The sequence below is a fragment of the Lissotriton vulgaris genome, chromosome 1_1, assembly GCF_964263255.1.
Source record: "Lissotriton vulgaris chromosome 1_1, aLisVul1.2, whole genome shotgun sequence".
NCBI lineage: Eukaryota > Metazoa > Chordata > Amphibia > Caudata > Salamandridae > Lissotriton > Lissotriton vulgaris.
This window is the reverse complement of record NC_141685.1, coordinates 792,993,001-793,009,695: the sequence shown is the minus strand read 5'-3', so window position 1 is coordinate 793,009,695 and position 16,695 is coordinate 792,993,001. Positions and strand designations below refer to the sequence as shown.

At 47.2% G+C, this 16,695-nt stretch overlaps 1 protein-coding gene across 6 annotated transcripts in view; it reads left to right on the top strand.

The window, feature by feature from the left end:
• Nucleotides 1-16,695, top strand: part of RASAL2 (RAS protein activator like 2) — a 785,014-nt gene that overhangs the window by 710,971 nt on the left and 57,348 nt on the right. For all 6 annotated transcript variants that reach the window (XM_086956462.1, XM_086956457.1, XM_086956450.1 and 3 more), the window contains one exon: nt 9,871-10,008. In XM_086956462.1, coding sequence (XP_086812588.1) covers nt 9,871-10,008 — 138 coding nt within the window. The remainder of the gene's footprint in view (nt 1-9,870; nt 10,009-16,695) is intronic.

Sequence of the window (16,695 nt, the reverse complement as noted above, 5' to 3'; positions counted from 1 at the left end):
TAGAATACGAAAGGGTTCTATTAATCACCATGCTTGATCTTAGGGCAGTGGAGTATCCTTCACCGTTTCACTCCTGGTGTTGACCGACAACACAAGCCTACTGTTTTATCTCTTTAAGCATTGCAGGACCAAATGCTCAATTTTCTCCTCCAATGTCCCCGGTTGAGGATCACAGAAGGAATGTGCCATTCATGAATTGGATTGGGGTGCACATTTCCTGTATGCATTTTGTGAATTTCACGTTTTGGAACAGATGGTGCCAAGACTCATGCAAGGTAGTTGTCACATAATCCTCCTGGTGCATAATTGGTTTTGGCAAATGTGGTCATTTGAGTTCATACTGCTTTCAGTTTAATTTCACTTCCATCTACCTGGAACCAAGACACTACTGACCAGGGACGAAGGCAGTATAATGCACTGCAGTTCGATGTTCCTTAATCTCTGCTCTTGGATCCAATAGTCTTAGACTTTGGACAGTTTGGCCTTGAACTGATGTGCGTGGATGCACTGGCCAACTCCTGTTCAAGGCCTACTTGCCTAGGGATGATCCTCATCTACTGCAAATATCCTGTTCACTAGACCAGTCATCATGACTATTTGAAAGGACTTCTCTGCATATTTCGCCCAACCAAGAAACTGGCTTCAACATGCAAGCTTAATGTCGTACTTATTGCACTTATCGTTAGTCCTTTCAAACCAGGTTATTCCTTTGTGGTGAAATATCTAACTTAAAAACTGATCTTCCTGGTTGTATCAGCCATAAGAGTGAGGGAGATTCAGGCTTTTAGGTGGGGGAACCATACATGAGTTTCTGCCTTGGGAGAAACTCAAGAGGTAACCATATTTTACTCCAAAGAGGTTTCTGATTTCCACGTGAATCAGACTCTACTTGCACCAGTGTTTTTCAAGTCCCCTGTATACAAGGGGGAGTAGATTCTGGAACATGCCGGTTGTAAAAAGGTCTCCCAGGGATGTGTAGAAGACAATCTTTGCAAGCTACAGCTCAGGTGTTCATTGCCTTCAGCCAGTCCAGAATGGTACAGGTAGTAGCCAAAACCACCATCACCAGGTGAGGTGGTAGGTGAACCGCATTAGATTTACTTGCCAGTAGGTGTACCAACAACTGCCTTCCTGTGTGACAGCTGACTCACCAGTGCAATTGCAGAGTTCATGGCCAACATGCAGCTGGTGGACTTCTGCAAGAAGCAAACTAATTTTTCACTTCTATTGTTGAGATATACAGCCTTCACTCTGATGTGAAGGCTGACCCCCACAATGTTTCATACTGTACTGAAGAGCTTGTTTAGGTGAATGAAAAGCTCTGCACCCACTTCTCAGTTTTTTACTACTTTGTATCCTAGTCAGTCTGCATCTAATTTGTTAAAAGATCTAATATGCGACAAAAAATGAATTACTTGTAAGATGGCTCTCCAGCATTGCTATCTTGTATAAATTCATTCAGATGCACCCAGCCTTCCTGGTGAGTTGCTTACTCTGGTATGTTTGGGTTGACTCGCCAAAGACTCAGAGAATGAGAGGCGTCTGGGAGAGTTGTCACTAAAGGGCAGTGTGGTAGGGGTAAAAGCAAACTCAACTGCTTCTAGAAAAGGTTCACTTGGTGGGGCTCCTCTAAAGACAAAACATGTTACTTGTTTAATGTTTATTGGAGGATTCCCGTGGTGAAGTACTCAAAAGGCATCCGAATGTATAAAAGATAGGGATGGTGGAGTAACATATTTACAGGTACGTAATTCTCATTTAACCCCATGTTCTCCGCACTGATGATTTGTACCACTGTTCCACACAGTGCTCCCACCCCCACTATCTTTACTCTGGAATTTAGCAGGAATGGAAGGTCAGATGAAGGTGGGGGGAGGTAATCATTCACTGAATAGTATATATACTTTTTTTAAAAGCCTTACCCTTTACATTGCCAGCCCAACTCCTCATGTCATCCCCTCTATTATCAGCTGCATTGCATTGAATGAATCCGTATAGCAAAATAACCGTTTCTTTTAATTTAACTCAGCTGTCATCATTCAAGATAACTCAATGGGAATGCATAACATTGTAAAAAATCTCTTACTTGTGAAATTGACGTCACCATCTGAGATCCTCTTTTTGCACACGTTTTCTTTCTAGGCTAAATTGCATTACCAAGGTTGATGTTGCGTTCTAAAAACAATCTCCTGTTGTGGTTTGTGGAATAACATCACGAAAGAGCACTGTTTGGAAAGCTAGGGTAGGAAGAATTTTTCCATAACATATTAAGACCTATCCAGGGCTTTTGGCCTCTAGCTAATTTACAGATAGGTGAGAGGGAAGTAGCCAGCTTGAGTTGCACTAACTGAGGGAGCCCATGTGTTAAAGCAATGTTGCGGTCCAGGCAGCGTCCTGTACATGAGATTAACCAATGTTTCATGCATAAGCATCCGTTGTATGCAGTTACAAAAAAAGAGCTATCAATATAGATCAGAAAATGCCTCCCCATAGATTAATAACAGCTACTGCCGTAGTAGAATGTCCTCTGCATCCAAGCAAATGGTGCCATGACATCAGCAATGTATTCTATCACTCAGAAAAGCCACTTGAAATATTTTGAAAATGGAAAAAGTAGTCTTAAATATCAAGTTGTCTATGAGTCAGTGATCTGATTGTTAAAAAATAAATAAGGGATATATCGAGCTCAAAGTTCACTGTTATATGGAGGATAAGAGAAAGTGTAGATAAGAGAGGTTTGCTAGGAAGAATGGAGAGAGTACAAACACCAGGTCTGGCTTTGTTTTTGCGCAGCTCGTAACGTAGTCTGTCAGTTGACATTAGTAGGTTGTTGATGTAGCTTAGGAAGATTTTTCAATTCCATAACTGAAATTCATGGTCTCTCCTCTTGACCATTCAGAACCCCAAATTTTGCATTCCTGTGGCTGCTTTGCACACACTGGTGTCACCTCCATCATCTTCTGTGCAAAACCCACCAGCCAAGAAGAGAGCAGCCGAGGCTCTTGTTACCTCGTATGTGAAGAACATCTGGACTGGTCACTTTTTCCTTGTGCTGGTATTAACTACTCATTTGGTTGTCCACCTTCAAAGACAACCCTGAGATCTGTAAACCTTTTCTCTAAACAGACTGTACCAGTTTGACACCGGTCCAGCTGGATCGGGGAGTCTTGCTGACCCACCCAAATGTGTGGGAAGACATGAAAGGGTGACTGTCTGAGGAGGAGAGCAGGTGTCAGGGTTGTTACTGGTGGCCTTAGCTCCTACCTCAGCTTTGCAACTTGAGCACCTAAGGCAGGATGGTAATTGCACTTACCTAATCTCTGACCTCCATACTATACAACAGTGCAAGCGTAATGGCGGTGATACTGGAGGTACACTACTGTTAGGCATGTGCATGTATCTGTTGTCTCAGCCTTGCAGCAGCCTGACTGCAGCTTGTGTTTACATAGTGGTGCAACCTTTACTAACAGACTTCTGTCCTTCTGGGCTGACTCTTTAATGTTTGCTGTTTCAGTGCCCTTATAAAAATTGCATTTTTTTAAACTTGCTAGCAGCTAGCCCCCACCTTCCAAATTATGATTTTCCCACACAGTGACACAGATGCCAGTGCTGCTTTGGGATTCACAGAATGGCATATCAAAGAAAGGTCAATTTCAATTGTTTTTCTTCTCTGTGCCATGATTTTTTTTACTTTGCTATCAGAAGGCTCAATGACTAACTAAAAGAAGATTTTTTGAGCATCTTAAACAATGTGAGCATCTGCAGAAGGAAAGAGTCATTCAGGATTGATCATCCACAAGATTCTTCTCCCTTGCAGTCAGTGTTTCTCTGCTGGCTCGCCCACATGCTGCCTTCCATGGTACGGTGGGTGAAGGGCCGTTACAATGCAGAGCTGTTTTTGTTCAGATTCATGACCTTTGTTTCCAAGGATAAAAAAGCCACCATTGTCTTGCCACCAAATCCCTTTTTTGTTTCTCTCTCATCTGCATTTGCAGAGTGGGTGGCCAACCACAGATGATCGGCTAATTTTAATTTGGTTGCATTCTGAACTTTACCCTTAACTCCTTCTGAGTCGGGCTGAGAGTGCGCCAGTTTACGCTTTGTCTGGAGTGGTACTCGCTGCTCGGCAGCTACCAATATATCTCCATGGTTTCATCATTGCTGGTCATATATCTGTTCATTAACCGCATCGCTGCTGCGGCGATTTTTGCGCTGTGCGGCTGTTTTCCTTTTCCCGCGATACATGACGAGCTCAGCTCGTCATCAGCACACGCCACCCGTGGCTGATGACGACCTGAGCTCGTCATCAGCATCGAAAGTGTTAAGCACAGGTCTTACAAACTTGTAATGTACATTTAGACGTGTAACATTGACTACCGTCGAGGCTGCTGGGACATATGAGTTCCCTAGTGCATGAGGACCAGGCCGGTTTCATCCCACGGCGGAACACGACTATGAACATCCGACGGTTGTTCCGCTTGCTTGGGGAACCATTCGTGGAAGCCCCGTCCCCGGTAGTCCTGTCGGTAGACCTGGAGAAGGCTTTTGATAGCCTGGAGTGGGACTACCTATGCACGGTATTACGGAGATTCGGCCTCGGGGAGGGATTTGTCAAATGGACTGCAGTCCTCTACGCTTCCGCTTCGGCCAGGGTTAGATCGGGTCCTTTGATTTCATCGCGATACCCGGTGGAACGTGGCACGCGGCAGGGGTGCTCCTTATCCCCGCTTCTTTTTGCACTAGCGGTGGAGCCGCTGGCGATGCACCTTCGCTCGGGAGCCCACTACACGGGATTATGGACGGCGGCGGGCCCGCATTATGTCTCGCTCTATGCGGACGACCTGTTGCTCTTCTTGGAGGATCCGGTCGACGCTTTGCGGGGAGCGGAATTAGCACTAACGGAGTTCGGAGCAGTCTCGGGTCTCCAAGTGAACTGGTCTAAGACCTGCCTCTTCCCGATGCGCAGGGGCGCCCCCGCTCCTACGCTAAGTAAGGAGATCAGATGGGAACCCAACTGCTTTAAATACCTTGGGGTATTTGTGTACCATGACCAACCCGACCTCCTAGATGGGAACATTGCCCGTTGCATGCGAGCGCTCCGAGGCTGCATGGACTTCTGGGCCACGCTGCCGCTCTCAGTGGCGGGACGTATTGCCCTGCTCAAAATGGTGGCGCTCCCCCGGCTATTGTATTACTTCCGAACCTTGCCGATCTGGATCCCACCGGCCACGTTTCGTCGCCTGCGCTCTATGGTGGTCGGGTTCCTCTGGGGAACTGGCCGGCGGCGGGTGGCCCTCAGTACCCTGACGAGGCCAAAGGACGAGGGGGGGCTCGCTGTGCCGGACTTCGAGAAGTACTATCTGGCGGCGCAGCTCCAGACCTACACCCAGGAGATAGCCAGGGAATTTAGAGGCCCGGAAGACGGAAGGGGGACGGGTATGGCCAGGCACATCCTCTCCTTTATCGCGCTGCGACAACGCTTGGTCCTACGGGACCTATCGATGGAGGAGCGGACTATCCGACAATGCTGGAACCGGGCTCACGCCAGGGGCCACTTACGGAAGCCATATGCGCCTGAAATACCGTTGGGGATGCTGACGGCCCTCCCCCACGGAGGGGATTGGTCACGATTGGCGGACTGGGAGGACTCAGGCTTACAGCTCGTCGGGGACCTGTACGAGGACGGAGCGCTCTTGTCCTTTCAGGATCTCATAGACCGCTTTGGGATCTCCAGGGGCGACTTTTTGCTGCATTCGGCCATTGTGCGAGCGATCCAGGCGCACTGGCAGAACGGGCTAGAGGAACCCCAATTGTCTCAGGTGTGCCAGTACGTGATGATGTCGGCGGGCACGGTGAAGGCGGTCACTTGCCTCTACGGCAGGTTGATTACCGAGGGGTTGGTTCCTCTCACCACATTGAAATCCCGCTGGGAAGAGGACGTTGGTAGGGAGATCCCGGAGACGACCTGGGCCCAGCTGGTGAGGCGTGCCTGGAAGGGTACACGTAGCGCCCGTTTCCAACTGGTCCACTATTATGTTCTCCACAGAGCGTACCTGACCCCGGTAAAGATCAGGCGTTATTTTGCCACGGCTTCAGCGGAATGCCCTAGGTGCCCGGCTCAGGAGGCGGACCTTCTACATATGCTATGGGCCTGTCCAGGACTGACGTCCTACTGGCAGGAGGTAGCGGCGACCTTAGAGGAGGTGACGGGGAGGCACTTATCATTCGATGCGGCAGTAGGGCTCCTGCACTGGTTCCCCCATACCCCCCGGAATAAAATCTCTAGTAAATTCATTGACCTGGGGCTCCTACTTGCTAAGCGAGAGGTGACCAGGAACTGGAAGGCACGGGCTGGTCCGGCAGGCAGCAGATGGCACAGTGAGCTATTGAAGTGGGCGGCGGGTGAGAGCGCGCTAAGATACCAGCTGGCTTGGAGGCAGGGTAACGAGAAGGCGCAGGAGGCCGCGTTAGAGTGGGAAACGCTGGTGCAGGCCCTCAGAGATTATTGTACCCCCAGCGACTCCGAATGTGATGAAGCAATTCGCCCCGAGTCCCGATAAACATTAGCACTCATAGCACTATTACCTTCCCCGTGGGTCAAACAGTGGATCCTATGTTGATGAGCTCCCTGGCGCTGATGGTGGGGGGGGGGGGGGGGGGGGGGGGGGGGGGTTCCACAGTTAAACGGGCATGTTTGAGGGGGGGGCTTACTTTGGGGGTTTTGGGTTTGTTTAGAAAAGCAGAAGACGGACAGTGTGTTATCCGGACCAGCTCCAGCATTCTACTGACCCCAGCTGCATTTGCCGCCCAACCCCAGGGATATGGGCTAATTGGCTGTGTACAAACGTTATGGAGGGGGGTCGGTGGGCTTTCTTTAGTATATGTCGTTCATAATACAATGCTGGTCGATATTGTATTGATTTACTGATTCCTGCAATAAAAATATATTTAAAAAAAAAAAAAAAAAAAAAACATTGACTACCGTCTAAACAACACTGGTACCGACTTCTACATGGATTGATAAGTCGTTTTAAACACTTTAGGAGAGGGGCCTTGGAGGACAAGATGAAAAAAATGAGGACTTGGATCATGTAAGGGTGAGTGAGACCTTGGCTGTGAGGCTTCATGTGAAAGGTTCACATCAAACCTCCCAGCCAAAGCTCTCACTCACCCTTGCATGACTCCTCCTTCTGAAAGGCCATACACTGCCTGTGGATTGAGCAGGTGTCAGTCCCGCGGACCTGTGACGCTGGGCTGAACTTAAAGACACTGAGCAGTCTCAGTGGAAAGGGTGAGAACTGAAGAGGGACTGACTTGAAGGGGTAGGAGTAAAAAGAGATTTTCAACAGTGACATTTGTGTAGGGTAGGGGAAAAATTATTCACAAAACATAGTAAGGGGGGAAGCCAGGAGTAAAGAAACAATGCCAGGGAAAGGGAGAGCAAGATAAGTAGAAGTAAGGAAAGAGGCCTCACAACGGAGACTGAGCACCAAATGCATAAGTGCATTGAGAGATGGTGTGCTTGGGAGGGTAAGGTTTTGATGTGATAGAGTAATGAGTCGTTAAGGCAAGGGAGATGAGTGGATGGGATTTGGAGACTAATGGGAGTTGAAGGCTGAAGGATAAATGAAGTCAACAAAGTTTTTAGGTTTAGTTAGGTTTACTGAGGGCTATATTTGAGTTTGAGCTTGTTCTATAAGGGCATGTTGTGATTAAGGAAAGACATCAGTAAGTAGTTAAGCAACCCACCACCTTGTTAAGTAAAAGCAGGTTTCAATGAGGAATCGTGTGGTTGTGGTGGCTCAAGGACAAGGCTTCTTGCTGAGAAAATGCATTCAAACTAATTAAGCAGCACCAAAGCAAACATTAGAGTCAAGAAATCAATCACATATTAGTCACAATCCGATTTATTAAAAATAAGCTTTTAATTCTTAAAACTTGTTCTAGGGGTCAGCATTTATGATTTTCTAAAGCTAATGTCCACTTCCAAAAATAGTCTTTCAATCTGTTATCCACAGCAGACCCAGGAAGCCTGTTATGCATCCAAGATGTCACTAATAACATGCTTGGTATCACAGAGGCTACGAGGGCTCAGCAGAGACTGTTCCATTTTTGGCTGTTGCTTACTTCAGTCAAATGGGTTTGCAGGCTCATTTACGCCTTCCTGGTAAGGAAGCTGCAGGCTTTATTTTGCAGATTTTCTGAACTTGCACCAAAGGCTGTCTCCTGTGCCCCTGACTCCTTGCAAAATTGAGGATGTCTCCTGTACACCCCAGCTGTTCCTCCAATTCAGCTGGCAGATATGCCAGACAGGAAAGCAACAGGATTTCGGTCCAGATCCCTTACTGTAGCCCCCCAGCTATCTCAATCAGGGTACAACATACAACGACATACCAGTACCTCTGCAGTTCACAAAAGTTAAACAGCCTTTTTGAAGGGAGAGGATACATGTAGCAAGTCGGTCCCAGAAGTCCATGCTTGCGGTGGCAAGTGCAGTACAGGGCAAGTCCACTCTTCACAGATCCAGGAAGAGAGTCAGAGAATTGGCACCACCAATTCTGGGAAGTCCATGCAGCCCAAGTGATGTAAGCCAGAAGCAAGGAAATCCCACTAGCAGTCCTTCACAGAAGTTAAAAGCCAGAACCCTCTAAAGTTTCATTTTTACTCTATTGCGTCCTTCCCCTAATTGCATGGAGTGTTTTTTGGGGGTTTTTTTTTTGCACAAGTACGGAGTACTCAGTTACAGAACCAACGCAGCAGCCTGTGGTGCTGCATCTAGAGCCTAATTCTCTCAAGCTGCTGTCTTGAGATGGGTGTAAGGAGCCGAGTGTCTGGAGAGATGCCTACATAATGAGACAGCCCTCCCCAGCACTGATATTTGGGGGTATGATGTATCATCATGCCTGTCTTTAGGACATAAATGCCCTTGGTACATCCCTGCTCTGCTTTCCCAACAAAGCCCTTCAAAAGTTGTAATTTAGTCTCCCAGATGCCAGATGTTTGGGTTGGGAAAATGGCTACATGCTATCCCAACAGAAGGGTCCCAAGCTGCTTGAATTGACAAGATAAGACGCAGTTTATTCATCAGAAATTTCTCACCTTCTGAGAAATCTTATTTGAGATATTTTTAGTGCTAATCTAAGTTTATCAATGGATAAGGTTGAACTCTTTAGCAAAAGGATACAATAACAACATTTCTAGTTTTTTACTAACACATCCTGCACAAAGTGTGCCTTTTAACCCTGTGCAACTTGCATAAATGTATACGGTCACAGGACTCTAAAGTTCCAGGTACATCTTTCAATAAGTATGGCTCACGTATTTTAAATCTGCACTTTACTTAATTGTGGCCTTGCTGTGTAAAGTGTAATGCCCTCGTACAGTTGGCTTACTTGAGTCAAATTTAGGCCTAAAATCTAAAAATTAGTTTCGATTTGGTATTTTAGCATGAAAGCCTACAGCCATACGTGACATGGCTACCTTTCGGCTCATGTCCTATATTTCCAAAGTTCCACATTTAGGTGGTGTACTGCCACATCGGAAATTTGATTTTTATAGTACTAATACACATTTTGTATATTGTGACTGTGGGCTTAATCAAATTTTAAACACGCTAGTTCGTTTTTGCTAATTATAGGGCATGTTTTAGGACCATGCACCTATATTAGGTGTCTGTTGAGCAGGTTCCACTGATCAGAATCAAAATATGCCTGCAATAGAGTCCCATAAAAGCAAAAAAGTTTGAGGGCGGAATCATGTGAAAAGGTGATTTTTTCCTACACTCTTTACATTGCCTGTGATGACTCTGGGCTGGGATGTGTGCGCTCTGGCCAAATGTTTATACACTTCATTGGTTTGTGATTGTTCTAGGTACATTCACCTGTGGATTCAGCTACAATGTCACCAGTGGAGCGGACAGCTGCGTGGGTCTTGAATAACGGAAAGTACGAGGATGAAGAAGAGGACGTCACAGAGGAAAACAAGGACGAGGTCAAACCAGCAGAAAAGGTTAGTAAGACTTTGTGGGACTTGAGGATGATTCTCAGCTTATTCTGTACGAAAAGGTTTTGCATCTGTTCTTGCAGAATTTACAAATGGTTTATACAGCTTGCCCTAAACTATCTAGTCAAATGGCTTGCAGTGTATTATTAGTGTAACAGTGTTAAATTGAGGATTTTGTTTATGGTCCGCTGGTGGATTTTTAACCTTTCGCTCTGTCAGTATTCCATTACAAATAACATTTCAGAGAGGCAGGTTAGTTTTTTATATTTATTCCAATATGTCCACTTGATTTAAAAGTTGCAATGGCACTTTTTGTGGCTTTGTTGCAAAGCCTTCTGGTCCAGTTCTCACTAGCATGCTAGGTAGTATATAGTTTCCACTGATGGTGTCCTTAAGACTGTACTAATTTAAACTCTTTGATTACAGTACAGTCAACCTTCTATGAGCTTCAGCAGATGAGGAGTCCCTTTGTGTCATCATTGTCTCTCACCTGGGATTCCCGCCCTGTTCCCCAAAATGTCCAACTACTGTGGGCGTGCCCAAATATTAAACAAACTAGTCAGTTTTTGTCAAGTATACGCCATATTTTAGGACAGTGTACCTATAGTGGGTGGCTCAGCGAGGGTTGTCTCTTTATCTCACCACCCTGAGCTGCTGAGTTCTGCTGGATTTAGATCAGTTCTCTGAAGAATTTCTCTTAGCATCCCAGGCTCAGGGATTAGAAGGGGCCTTGTATTCTGCTGCGCAAAGTCTCCAAGATCAGCAGGCTGTATTTATCTGCTTCTCGATCCTCTGTGCCTGGCTTCTCACCGGTGAAGTTTGTAGGTGAATGCAACCCTTTATGGTTCTCAGTACATAGGTAAAGAGAAACTTCCAAGTGTTAGGTTGCTTCTAGGTGGGATGATGCAGAATATTGTTGAGCTTCGTGGGCGCCTCAGTGGTTCATGCCTTGATCCCTAGGCCACACCCCCAGGTATTAAGCATCAAGCTTGGGCATCTTTAGAACGAATCTTTAGGAAAAAGAGAACTTGCCAGCGAGCCTTCACCGGCGCCGCCCCAAAGATTTGGAACTCTCTTCCACCGGAAATACGCAGAATCTCCTCTACGATTGCTTTCAAATTGGAAGTTAAAAGATTCCTAATGAACAAATTCCTACCTTAATTGTGCTATATTCACCTGCTCATGGTCATTGATCCTATAACCACTATACCATCATTGGATGCTGCTCTTCTTTATCTCATAGTGTGCCCCCTATGTACCTGCTTATTGTATTACTCTACTCTCCTTTGACCCATTTGTCTTGTAATTATGTGATTATTCTTGCTTTTATTCCTACTTTATGTCGATAATGTATGTATTACCCCCCTTTCATCCTCTTTGTAAAGCGCTCTAATATCCTTCGGGATCTTGTTCTCGCTGTATAAAACTTTATAAATAAAATAAATAAATAAACAATCTTTGGAATGCAGCAAATTAGCTGGTTGCCAAGTGGTCAATGCAATAATATTACGGCCATTGATTGAGCACAAAACAGCTACCTCCCAAAGGAGGTGCCCCGGCGATATAACGACAAGCGACAGCGAATTAAAAAGGTCATGTAGGGGGTCACTGTGATAAGTGAATGCAAGGGCCATTGAGAACATTTCAACAGTAAATTCGTAGGTTAGCCACAGCATACATGATTCTCTTGGCTGCTGTTATACTGCTGCTTCATTTTAGTAAAGTGCTCCATTAAATGTTGAAAGTATTAGTAGTTAAAAACTTATGAGGAGATATTGGTGAGATGGTTACTAATCACTCACTCTTTCTGATGTTCATCAGTGGTTCCTAACTAACAGAAAGCATGCCAGCAAGCATACATATCTGCTCATTGGCTGGCTTTGTTCATTGCCATTCTCCAGTATTACATCTTTCATAGATTCACATGCTTGTATCTTCCCCGTCGTCATGGTGAGAGTCTCACGGTAACAGAATGACCAAGCAGTATCATAGAGAAGAAAAACTGCATAGACAATCCCCATAGGGGCTGTATTATTTGGTAACCAGACCATTTCTTTGTTTTGGTCCAAAAGCCAGCCAATCAGCATTGCTGCCCTGCCTTCACACTCCCCAGCAGCAGCTTCCTGCCTCAGATTTCCAACCGCCTTCGTGTGAGAAAGGAGTCTCCCTGAGCTCTGCTCAGTTTTCTTCTGTTCCTGTGTGAACTTTTGACCCTTTGGAATCTTGTTTCCTGTCTTCTAAATTGAGGTATTGTGTGTACTTATTTTACTTATGATGGCTGAAAGCTCTAAAAAGAGGCTGTTCAGGCCATGCAGATCCTGTGGGAAGGCCAGACTTTTCTCTGAGGACCCACATGAGGACTGCCTTTACTGTCTCTACCCTAAACACCTGGTGAAAGACTGTAAACTCTGTAGAAAATTTTCTGACAAAACTAAACGAGACAGAGAGGCTAGATTACTGTTATGGCTTCAGAAGAAGAAGGCCACATCAGGCTCAGATTCTGAGGAGGAATCTTCTCACTCCACTCCCAAGAAAAGAAAGGCCTCTGTTTCTGTGGAGAAAGTGGAGTCTAAAAGGAGTAAATCTAAGGAAAAATCGACATCATCTCTTCCTATTACTCCTCTGGAGAAGCAGTCAAGTCTTAAAGGACCTGGATCTGCACCTTCTACCAGTTCAATGGCTTCTGCTTCTAAGCCTGTGGTGAAAACTTCAGTTCCGTCGACTACGGCTTCGTCGACGATAGGATCTAAGGCTGCGTCGACGACCACGACGTCTACGACTACGACATCGACGAGTAAGATTTCTCTGTCAGCGAAAAGACCGTCGACGACGATGATGACGACTCCGTCGACGACAGGTTCGACGTTGAGGATGTCGACGGGGGCCCCGTCGACGCAGGTCCCGTCGACGATGGTTCCGCCGACGAAGGTCCCGTCGACGAAGGTCCCGTCGACGATGGTTCCGTCGACGAAGGTCCCGTCGACGAAGGTCCCGTCGACGAAGGTCCCGTCGACGAAGGTCCCGTCGACGAAGGTTCCGTCGACGAAGGTTCCGTCGACGAAGGTTCCGTCGACGATGGTCCCGTCGACGGTGGTTCCGTCGACGAAAATCTTGCTTGCATCGGCTAAAGCGTACAGTTCTCCTCAGTCGAAGACCATGATCTCCATCCGCTCTTTTCAGTCGACGAGAGGTTCAGCTACCATCAGTAAATCCGCAGAGTTCACCTCATGGACAAAGATTTCTCCTTTGCCACCATCATCGTTGCTGGAGCAGGATTCAGATGGAGAGTAGTCCTCAGGTGCCGCCTACCGTCCTTCTCTGCTTCGGATAAAAAGCCAAGACACGGATGAGGAGGAAAGTTATTCCTTCAGGGACAGACCACAATCTTCCAGATATGAATCATTCCAGGAATCTGGTGATTATGATGATGAGGAGGAGCAGCACGTGGACTCACGTGAGGAGGAACGTCAAGAGACGGTTTCTATACCCCTCACCCTTGTGTCTGATCTTAGATTGATGCTAAACGACTACTATCGTCGTTTCCCAGAGGCGAATTCCTCGCAACCAGCTACGCAGACGCCTCCCCCGCAGACATCTAAAAAAGCACCTGCTTCTCAAGATCAAGGGGTTAAATCTCCGCAGGTGGTTACTATAAGGGACGACCTAACGGACTCCGATGAAGATGAAGAGCCCGAAGACGGAGAACTGGTTCATGATGCCTCGGGGAAGGAATGGGACGAATACGTCCTCCCATCGGCTGCATCACCTGAACCACTCAAATCTACCTCCCCTCCTCAAGACATCGGAGGCTTCCATGATATCATGGAAAGGGCGGCCAAGAGATTCAGTCTGGATGTGGAAGTGCAAGAGACGGATTGTTTCTTGTACGATTTCAAGGATGATAACAAAAGGTCGCTTCGCTCAATTCCTATTATCCCTCATATCTGGGAGGAGGGCCTAAAAATTCTGAAAACACCGGCTTCTATAGCGGTTTCAGTTCCACGAATTGAAAAGAAATACAGAGCTCCAGAATCCACGGCAGCCTGCCTCATTGGGCATCCCAGGCCAGAATCAGTTGTGACGCAGGCGGCGCAAAGAAATCCAAAAAACTCGGTGGCTACTTCACTAGTGCCACCAGACAAGGAAGGAAGGAGAATGGATGGGGCAGGTAAGAGGTTTGCGGTCATGGCAGCCTCTACCATTAAAGCGGCAAATGCTATGGCACTGCTTGGCCGTTACAACAGACAGATATGGTCCGATCTGGCACCCATACTCTCAGCGCTTCCGGAGGACCGAAAGGAAGAAGCGGCAGCCCTTCTCAAAGAAGGAGCAAAATCGGCTGCCGAATCTATCGACATCGCCATGGATGTCTCGTCTATGGCCTTCAGACAAATGGCTGGGGCGGTTTCGCTCCGCAGGCAAGGCTGGCTCAAGGCGACTTCTTTTCGTCCAGAGGTGCAGGCGAAGATTGTCGATATGCCCTTTGACGGTGAAAATTTGTTTGGGAAGCATATTGATGAGGCATTGCAAGGCATAAAGTCGGACACGGATACAGCTAGAGCGCTGGGATCTCTTCAGCAGGGAAAGTTTCAGTCCTTTCGAAAGAGGGGTGCAAGAGGTCAATTTAATCAAAGACCCTCTTTTCAATCCAACCGATATCAACCGTACAATCAGCAGGGATATCGTCAGTTTAACACAAACAACCAGTTCAGGTCCTCTAACTCCTCTTACCAACACCAGTCCAGAGGTAAACCTAACGCCAGGGGGAAAAATCAGCAGTCTAATAGACGTCAATGATTTCAGGCAGGCGCTCCCCACACAAAAGATCCCGGACAACGACCACTATCTGTCTCAATACTACACCAACTGGATGTCCATAACATCAGACAAATGGGTTCTGGATGTCATAAGCAGGGGCCACACGCTGGAATTTGTGGAGATACCACCGGACCACCCCCCAGTGCTCAGGCTCAACCAGCATCGCAAGGAAATGCAGAAGGAAGTTCTCTCGCTTCTGCAAAAGGGAGCCATAGAGGAAGTGCCACAACATCTCAGAGGGAGAGGCTTCTATTCGCATTTCTTCCTCATCAAAAAGAAGCAGACCCGGAAATGGAGACAGGTATTGGACCTGAGGGATCTCAACCAATACATAAAAAAGATACCCTTCAGAATGTTGTCGCTGCAAGAGATCTTACTCATGTTGAAGGACAAGAACTACATGGCGTCCTTGGATCTCATGGATGCGTACTTCCATATTCCCATTCATCGGAAGCACAGGAAGTATTTAAGGTTTGTTGTGGAGAGTCGCCACTTCCAGTTCAAAGTCCTGCCATTCGGACTCAAATCAGCCCCGAGGGTATTCACCAAATGCATGGCCCCGGTGGCGGCCCACTTAAGACTGCAAGGGCATTACATTTACCCATATCTGGACGACTGGTTGGTGACAGGTCCATCTTTCAGGGACGCCGCAGAAGCTCTGCAGAGCTGCATCCGGTTGTTTCAGCGATTAGGTCTGAGGACCAACTTAGAGAAATCCTCGCTGACTCCGGCCCAAGGCATCCAGTTCCTGGGGGCATGGATATGCACCAGAGCAGGGAAAGCCTACCCTTCCGAAGATCGGATGAGAAAGATCAGGGGGTTAACGGCTTCTCTGCAGGCAAAAAGGTCCACTTCCGTGAGGATTTACAAGTCCATGTTGGGGATGATGTCATCCTGCATCCCACTGGTACCAAACTGTCGTCTTCGAATGAGACCTTTGCAGGAACAGCTGGACGAACAGTGGGTGCAGGCCAGTGGAACCTTCGAGGATCGCATTGCCATCACGAACCGTATGAAGGTGGCCATGTCATGGTGGAAGATCCTAAAGAACCTGGACCAGGGCTTGAGCTTCATTCCTCGAGATCACGACTTCGTGATGACGACGGACGCTTCACTGAAAGGATGGGGCGCGCATCTTCAAGAGCTGGAAATTCAGGGCCTTTGGTCAGATTGGGAAGCTCAGCTTCACATAAACATGTTGGAGCTCAAGGCGGTGTTCCTGGGGCTTCAAGCATTCCTTCCCAGGATACGCCAATCGTCAGTACTTATCCAAACGGACAGCACCACGACCATGTTTTACCTGCTGAAACAGGGCGGAACGAGATCCAAACAGCTGTCGACATTGGCGCAAAGGATCTGGAAATGGCTCATCACCAATGGAATTTCAATCCAAGTTCAGCATATACAGGGAGTCCTCAACACTCGGGCGGACGCCCTGAGCCGCACTCCCAATGCGACGCACGAGTGGGAACTACACGACACTCAGATTCGCATGCTGTTTCAAAGGTGGGGCACTCCCACATTAGATTTGTTTGCGACACGAAACAATTCAAAGTGCGCTCAATTTGCGTCCAGGTACCGTCAACAGGGCTCCAAGGGAAATGCATTCCTCATGGACTGGACAGGAAGGTTTGCATACGCGTTCCCTCCGTTCCCGTTGATACCGCGCATCCTGCGCAAGATGAGACTGGAACCGTGCCGGATTATAATGATAGCACCAGCCTGGCCAAGACAGGCGTGGTTTTCAGACCTCCTTCAATTGTCGAGGGGCGACAAGATCCAACTCCTGACATTTCAAGACCTCATCTCCATGAAGGAAGGGCAGATTCTGCATCCGGACCTGCAATCTCTAAAATTGTCAGCATGGAACCTCAT